The sequence below is a fragment of the Manihot esculenta genome, chromosome 3 (genome assembly GCF_001659605.2).
Source record: "Manihot esculenta cultivar AM560-2 chromosome 3, M.esculenta_v8, whole genome shotgun sequence".
In the NCBI taxonomy this organism is placed as follows: domain Eukaryota; kingdom Viridiplantae; phylum Streptophyta; class Magnoliopsida; order Malpighiales; family Euphorbiaceae; genus Manihot; species Manihot esculenta.
Genome location: NC_035163.2, coordinates 14,491,142 through 14,499,733, shown reverse-complemented (window position 1 = coordinate 14,499,733; position 8,592 = coordinate 14,491,142). Strand labels below are relative to the sequence as shown.

Below are 8,592 nucleotides of genomic sequence, written 5' to 3'. Positions count from 1 at the left end.
CAAAAATAGAATATGGGTTGAGGAAACAAGACAATATAAAGTATTACAAAAGCTCGTGAGACATATTAGAGAATGAATAGTAGTCATTACGTTCACACAGGAAGAAAAGGAAGAGTTCCTTAGCCAAGAGAAAAGAAGATTTGAGTCAATGTTCTCTCCTTTGGTCCACTGAGAATCACTCATTAATGATATTAAATTTGGTCTACTGAAAATTTGGTCCATTGAGAATCCAACTGATGAAATTACATGAGTATTGGAGAGTCGGTCTTGAGAGAAGCGATCCCTTTGACTAATAGGAATGTAAAGCCACGGAGGAGCAAGTGGGTTAGCATAGTGGAGATAAAAGGGTATTTTGAGCATCAAATTTTGTTCTCTCTCAATTAACCGTCGACAAATACTCGTGACTAACAGATAACGGATGTAATTGAAGGACTAAATAGTTATATTTATAAATAATAAAGTATATTTTAATTAAATTTAAAATTTATAAAAATTAATTAATAAATTTTATAAAAATTCAGGGATCAAATTGTAATTCTTCAAAAAAAAAAAACAAACGCAGACAACGTACGGCACAATTGTCCTGCATCTTTAAAAGATGGCATATGAATTGGCAAATTGCCTCCAAATCCAGCCGAGTACAAAGCATGGCTTCTCGCAAGACCCTGAGGGATTTCTTACAACCCGCCAAACGTCTAAAGCCGTCCTCTCCTTCCGATCCTTCAAAACCCCTAAATCTGCATATTTCCACTACTGCCTGCAAATCGATTACTGATTCTTCCTCCTCTAACCTCACTACCCACCAGAGATCTCGCATTGAGTTCAACAAACTCCGTGCCAAGTCCAAGCGAAATCTCAATCTCTGTTCCCAATTAGTTTCCAAGTCCAAAGGTCATCGCTTTTTAAGCTTCACTCTGTTTTTTTTTTTTTTTTTTCAAGGATTTCTTTTTTTTTTTTTTAAAAAAAAAACCATTGTTCCTGATTTCATTTGCTTCTGTTATCGGCTGAAGGTGTGGGCTATGTGAAATTGGAGGAGCTGTTGGTGGAGGAGACCTGGTCGAAAGCTCTTCCCGGGGAATTGCAGAAGCCTTATGCTAGGAATCTCTGCAAATTTCTTGAGAACGAGATTTGTAGTGGCAGTGTGCCCATATATCCTCCTCAACACATGATCTTCAATGCTCTTAATTCCACCCCTTTTGATAGAGTGAAGGCTGTTATCATTGGACAGGATCCTTATCATGGCCCTGGTCAAGCAATGGGTCTTTCCTTCTCTGTTCCTGAAGGAGTGAAGATTCCTTCAAGTCTTGTTAACATATTTAAGGAACTGGAGAAAGATCTTGGCTGTTCCATTCCATCTCATGGTAATCTAGAACCTTGGGCCATTCAGGTATACTTTAATTTCATTGTTTAATTTTATCATTTGTGTAGCTGTTTACTTCTCCCTTTCTATTTCTCATCTCCATTTGTTTTGAGAAAACATTTTTTTTATGAAAAAAGCGTTTTCTGAGAACTAGCAATACTGGAAAATAAAGGGAAATTGTTTTATTGTTTGCAGTTTACTGAAAAAAAAGTTAATTTTCTTTTAATTTACGCTACTGCAAAAATGGTTAAACTATAAAACCTTTAACTTTACTGTTTTATTGTTGAGTATAAGAAAAAAAAAACATAAAACATTGTAAATTGTGGAGGCCACCATCAATTGCCGGTGGCTGCCTGATTACCGATGGTTGCTGTAATAGTCAAGGTGACCGTGGTGGCCGGTAAATTAATGGATTGACGTTTATGTTGTGTATTTATAAGTTTTTTTCCCCTTTTTTTACACTTTAGTCTGTAAAATTACAGAAATTGACTTAACTTTTGCATTGATGAAAAAATTATTTCCAATTGACTAACTTTTCTAAGCCCCTCAAATACCACGAAATGCAGAAAATAATTTTCTAGGAACACATTTTCTGTGAAACAAACAAACTGTATGTGGTGTTCCTTCTATCTCGTTAGCTTTCCACTTACAATAAAGTGGCACTAAATACTTTTTTGTGCTTTTTGGGTTAGTACTACCACTAGATGGTAGTTAAGTATTATCATTTATTGTTGTTGAAAATTGAATTTCTTGTAGTTGCTAAGGTATAATATTCCCATTGTATGAATAAATAACGATTGAATTTTATGTGTGTGGTTTCATTTCATATAAGAGGAATGAATCTCCTGGTGCTTTTCCTTCTGTGTAGCGTCTCAAAGCTTAAGATTAGAAAGTAAAACATTAAATATGATATGAATATTTTGACATTTTCGATCCTAATGAAGTATGAGATGCTTTTGATTCTAGGATATGAGGCACTTCTTGTCCTTGATCTAACTAGAAAGGTTGCTCTCTCTCTCTCTCTCTCTCTCTCTCTCCAAGCAATGGCATTCTTCCTTGATTTCTACTGTGTTTAGCCATGCATTTCAGCAGTTTGTAATTTAGTGGTTGGCATGGCCTAGAGTTGGCATTCAGTACCGTAGTTCAAGAGATCCTCTGGACAGAGATAATAGAGACTTCATCAAGAAGTTTTTATTATTGCCTTGGTCTATGAATTATGAACATGGTCAATTGGTCATGCTTATGCCAATCATAATATTCTTAGAAGACCACTTAAAGATAAAACAACTATGTTCAAGTTCACAGATAAGGCTGTTTCACTTTCACTTACAGACATGCTCATTGGAGAATGTTTATCATATTACTCATACATATTGTTGATTTTGTACTGAACTCCTTCACTTCTTTCTTCTCCTGCAGCTTTAGCTATTTTAGTTTACAAAAGCTATTGAATTGTCTCAAAGCTATTTAACCACATTTACCGTGTTGCTCTTTCTTTTCTAAGACATGTTCCCTTTTTCTTTTCGTGGAAATTTCAGGGTGTACTGATGCTGAATGCTGTTCTTACAGGTAAGAATCTTCATTGTGCCAGTAAGTTCATTGTTTGTTTAAATTTTGGTTATTTTCCAACTGTTGCATGGCTGAGAAGTATTGGGCTTCTGATTTAGAAGAACTGTCGAACCTGCTGATGCTAATGTATATGTGTATGTTACAAACAAGATTTTGCGGAATCCTCAAGTGAAACCAATTTAGCCCAATTTCACAAAATCCTTTTTTCTTTTTCTTTTTTAATTTTTGTAGAATTCTAATTTTGGAGCCCATTGTTATATTTATTTATTTTTTCAACTGAAATTAGATTTTCAATTCCAATTTCCAAATGGCCTAAAGAATTACAGGAAATGAAACATAGTGTAGAGAAACAAATGTAAACAAAAGCAAGCTCAATGCTCTTCTTATTATCATTTTGAGTCTGGAATTTCTATTCTCAATCAATAATATGACGATGCTAATGATTAATTGCAACCCATATATTTTTTCTGAGCATTATCTAAATTTGTCCTTTTTCTGGGGTTAAATGGAGCTACTTGCTGCTGACATAGAAATTAGAATTCAATCACGCAGTCTGGGCATGCACAACTGGATAAAAAAAATGAAAAGGAAAAGTATTGGCCAAATCCATATTTGCACACCTATACTTATCGCATTTTTGCCTATCAGGCACCTCAATTTTAATCGTGATCTAATAAACACCTAAATTTTAAAAAATATTATTTTTAAACACCTAAGTTTGCAAAAATATATTTTAATTACTTAAACTTTTTAAAGAATTACTTTTAAATACAACTTTAAAACCATGTATTTAAAAAATTACTTTTAAACACGGCTTTAAAACCATAGATTTGACAAAGTTGTGTCTAAAAATAATAATTTTTTAAAGTTTAGGTACTTATTAGATCACGATTAAGATTGAGGTGTCTGATAGGTAAAAATGCTAAAGTATAGGTGTGCAAATATGTATTTAGCAAAAAATATTCAAATATGCAATAGTTAACCTACCTTATGATACCTTTTGCAAGAGATGTCACCATATGCCTTTTCATGTTTCTATGTCATTTCAATAGGGAACATCACATCTTGTTATTATATCATGTTACCTTGCATCGTTCCCTTTGTGATGCTGATTGACAAATTATATTTCTCGTATTTTTCATTATACACTCGTTTACATCTATTTCATTTCAGTAGAAACTTGCCCTAGGCACTTGTGTTGCTGGTCTTTTGATTCAATTCAGCCTTAACAATTGCATTCCAAGCAGCTTTTTCCTCCTAATTCAATTTTCTGTGGACAATGTGTCGTCCATTTAACTTCTCATCTTTGTTGTATTCAGTTAGGAGTCATCAAGCAAACTCCCATGCTAAAAAAGGATGGGAACAATTCACAGATTCTGTTATCAAAACAATTTCACAAAAGAAGGAAGGAGTTGTTTTTCTCCTTTGGGGAAACTTTGCACAAGAGAAATCGAGGTAAAACCTACATTTTATATATTTATTATTAGTCTATCATGCTTGATTAAGATTTTCTTTTTCTGTGCAATAATAACTGTAATGCTGATTTTACTATCTCCTCCTTCAGAGATATTACTTCTTCCCTGCTTTTTTTAAACTGAATTAAGAAGCTCCTCAGTATTGCATTCTGTTGACTAAATATTCTTCCATTAGGTTTTTTCACAATTTGTTCGATTAAAAAGAAATGACATAAATACCCTCATATCTTTTCTACAAAAATTTGACACTTCTGGAACACAAAAGCAAATGCTATCTTCACTCTTTTAAAGTGAGATATAGGTCTTAATGGCCATCCATAGTTTAGATTCAAAAACCACTTTCCTGCAAATGCATTAAATTCAAGTTTTTAAAGCATATTCTTAATTTTGAAGAACTAACTCTAAATTGTTGCAACTAATAATTGGTGCCATCCTTGTGTAATAAAACATTAAGAATTGAGTATTGCTAGGAACAAAAATTGCAAGCTAAGATTAAAAAGTAATTGGAAAAGAGAAGGAAAGGAAAAGAGAGGTATCCCTTTGAAACATGGAAGAAGCAAATCAAAGCTAAAGTACTTGAAATTGAGTAGAAATGGAAGTGTTGTGGATGCATTTGTGGGTCAGGCCTACAATCAATGCAAGGAGCAGGCCCAGGATTGAAGAAGTCTGCAAGATTTAATTGCAGCTAATATTCCTGTTTTATCTTATTTCTTATTTGCTTCCTATTTTGCTTTATTATCCCAATTATGGTAGGACTTCTATCTCTAGTAGGATTTCCTTAATAAGTGCTTGTATTCCTCTATTTATGAGGAAATCAATTATGAAATAAAACAAGCATCATTAATTTCACCTTAATTGAGATTTGAACTCTCTCTTCACAACATAGTTTAAGGTTCGATCTCCCTTCATTGAGCTCATGGCTGCCACAATTGAGCGAGGTAAGAATAAGGGGAATTCAAAGGCTTCGGCCTTGGATCTGAATTTTGCAGTAAACAGGCCTGTGACACGATCCTTATCCAGGGAACTTAACAGGAAGTTACAGGAAATTGACAATTAATAGGGTATGGGCTGGTAAGCCATGACTTGAAGTTTGGTGTAGAAACTTGAGGTTACTAGGATTTGGACTCCTTTTGTTGCTGTTGCTGCATTTTGGAATTGGCGCATGAAATTGATTTGGCCAATTGGATGTAAAAGGTCAAATATTTGTGGTAATTTGCAATTATTTTCAAACATTTTAATATTGGACCACATATCCCGACTTGGAGATTGGATGCAATTATAGCCAATGCCCAAGTCAATATTAAGTCGATTTACTTTAGAAACTTATGTTGACTTATTTTAGGTTTAGGATTAAGCAGGAAGCAAAGACATTTCAGTGTTATATGCTGTTTGTCTGAAGTGGTGTCATTAGTTTGAGCTTAAGGCAAGAACTTTTATGCAACATCAATTAGCATCAAATTTATCTGGGATAAGATTTCTTTTTGGGTACTTGAGAAAGTAATTATGGGATAAGATTTTGTGTAGGCCTCTTTATTATCTTTTCTTTTCTGATGTTTTCATTCTTTAGCTTTCATGCAACAAGATGAAATAGATCTTAACTTTTGTACTGTTAAAGCAAACGCCCATTATTTTTTGCAAGTGTTGTTGGTACCAATTCTTTTCTTTACTTTTTATTTTTCTGAGATATTATCTGCTCCTATCTGTAATGCTTTATCATAAATTTTGCTTAAAAAAATTTTTAGCTACTATTTCAGTACTTATATCAGTTTTCTTTTTAATTCCTTTTTTTTTCTTTTTGGTCTTTTTAGTATTCCTGTAATTTCAAAATTTTTTGGAGACTTGGAAACAAACTTTAGTTAGTATCTGCATTTTTTTTTTAAATTTCTTTCTTGTCTATCTTTTATTTATTTATTTTGTGATCCAAGGTCTCCATTTTGTATTTCCAAGTCAAAGTGGCATAAGCAATGCCTTCTATTTTGATGTCTGAGCAGGGACTCTATATATTTCGTTTTAATCTGTAAGGTTGTCAGAAAATTTGTAGGGAGAATTCTGCAGGCTCTTTCTTTAGTGCAGTTACGAAACTCTAGGTGCATTTATCTAGCCTTTTATCCCTTGATTTTCTTCTATGTTTCATGCTATTCGAGACTTGACTTACAAGCATCTATTCATCTTTTTGTACCCACCAAAGAACCTTCAAACTGTAATATTTCAACACATTTGAACCATAATCCTAATTCAATTTTTTGCAAATAAAATCCTAGAAGTACAGTTTGTTTGGCGCTAATTTGGCACGCCACTCTTATCCTGTGCTCTGGCTTTTCTATTCTTTCGAAGCTTGTAGGTATGAATTCAGCAAACCTGAACTTAGAAATATAAGTGCATGAAAATCTTATATAGGATGACAAAGATTCACAAGTGCAAATAAGATCATTTCATCTATAACTCTATGACCCAGAATACTTAAAGTTCCGCTAGTTGAACACATTTAGAAGAATGTTTGTCAAACTTGTCTTTTGAATAAATAAAGTACTTTGCTTATAAGAATGGTACTTGGCAGGTTAATTGACGGGACAAAGCATTACATTCTGAAGGCAGCGCATCCTTCTGGTTTATCTGCAAACAGAGGCTTTTTTGGTTGCAGGTTTGCTTTTACTTTGCATACAATAATTATTCTTGAACTTAAAAAAATTTCCTTTGCAAAAGTTTTTTCAGTTTTATTCAATGAACGAATTCATTCATACAAAGATGAAGTCCACATTTATTGAGGAATATATGGGAGAAGGGAAACCGAGATGGTTAGGATTTGTGCATTGTAGATCAGCAAGTGCACCAGTACAAATGACTAATACAATGAATGTGAGGATTACATTGAGATACAAGGATGAACAAATTGAAGTATAGGAGATGAGGAATTGAGGATGGAATATATTTAAGTAGGATGTAGAAATGGTAGATCTTTCTGAAAATGTAGTCCTAAACCAGTGAAGCGTAGAAAATATATTCATATAGCTAACTTCAACCAGTTGAGATAAGGTCTTAGTTGAATTGTGGTTGAGTTAAGGTAAGTTTATGTTTTGGGGGTTAAATATTTAAGTTAAGTTGAAAGAGTGATTTATATGACATATGAGTCAATTTTCTGCAATATGAGAGAATTTGGCTTCTGTGGGGACAGAGTGGTAAGATCTATTCTTATAAGAAAGGCTGAAGAAAGTGATCTAATGTTAGGGAAATTGGCTTTCATATGGGTGGAGTTGAGTAGAGTAGTAAGAGTATGACATGGGATAGCTTGTAAGAGTAAAATCGAGGCTGAGTTTGGGTTATTTAATAGCTAAAATTATCAGAATTATGGACATTTTAGCCTCTGTTAATTTCACAGAACTTTTTTTTAATAATTTTTTTAATATTAGAGCACACAGAGTATTTATTTGAATTCTTGAAAATTTTTTAACTTGAAAATTTTTAATTATGTATAGAAATGAAATCATGAATGATTTTGTGAGAATTTATTTGAATTCTTTTCTTGCAAACTCATTCATACTAAACAAAGAGTTAGGGTTCTCAAACGTGATTTACTGTTCTTCATGTCTACTAACCATTTTGTTCCGCATTATGTGGTCAGGCATTTTTCTCAGACGAACAAGCTTTTGGAGAAAATGGGAATTCCTCCAATAGATTGGCAACTTTGATGTTTTGGCAATTAGCTACTCACTGGTCTTCTATCATTTTGGTTCATGCACAGATTTTCTGGCCTCTGATGTAGATTTCTACATGGTTTTGCTAAATTTGTATCATCCTTATTGATTGTTGCAGACTGGAACCTTGACCTGTATTTTTCTGTACTTGTCTTTTGCTAAGATCCCTCGTTTCTGCTAATGAAGAAAAGGCACCCTTTTCAGTATTTGATCCAAATCTTTGTCTGCTGAATTCCCTATTCTTCAGCTGCTTTAAGGCCAATGAAAAAAAAAAAAGAAAATCTAATTTTAGGCTTTTTGCATTTTAATCCAAATGTTTTAGTTTTAGATTTGTTGTCTTAAATTTTTGAATTTTGGACCGGATGTAATTTTAACCTCAATTTAAAATCAAGTTTTGAAATTGAAATTGAAATTTTGTACACATGCCATTTATGATTCAAAATTAATTGTGTGATTATATTTTGAATTATACTGCAAATTTCTCAGATTAATTCTA

General features: G+C 33.1%; 1 protein-coding gene across 2 annotated transcripts; it reads left to right on the top strand.

The window, feature by feature from the left end:
* Positions 1-603: 603 nt before the first annotated feature.
* Positions 604-8,313, top strand: LOC110612015 (uracil-DNA glycosylase, mitochondrial). 2 transcript variants are annotated; one of them, XM_021752640.2, is made up of 6 exons: positions 604-891; positions 1,011-1,387; positions 2,899-2,929; positions 4,249-4,384; positions 6,962-7,045; positions 8,024-8,313. In XM_021752640.2, the coding sequence occupies exons 1-6, from the start codon at positions 606-608 to the stop codon at positions 8,088-8,090; spliced, it is 981 nt and encodes a 326-aa protein (XP_021608332.1). In that variant the 5' UTR covers positions 604-605; the 3' UTR covers positions 8,091-8,313. The 2 variants fall into 2 exon arrangements, with proteins under 2 accessions (XP_021608332.1, XP_021608331.2); XM_021752639.2 differs by having other exon boundaries at positions 605-891; positions 1,005-1,387.
* The last annotated feature ends 279 nt before the right edge of the window (positions 8,314-8,592 follow it).

What these genes read in the sequence shown, in the direction of transcription:
- LOC110612015 (XM_021752639.2), top strand. Translation starts at nt 606, where the DNA reads ATGAATTGGCAAATTGCCTCCAAATCCAGCCGAGTACAAAGCATGGCT. An exon ending in TTTGCACAAGAGAAATCGAG is followed by an intron (nt 4,385 to 6,961) that starts GTAAAACCTACA and finishes GGTACTTGGCAG; the next exon opens with GTTAATTGACGGGACAAAGC. An exon ending in AGAGGCTTTTTTGGTTGCAG is followed by an intron (nt 7,046 to 8,023) that starts GTTTGCTTTTAC and finishes TTATGTGGTCAG; the next exon opens with GCATTTTTCTCAGACGAACA.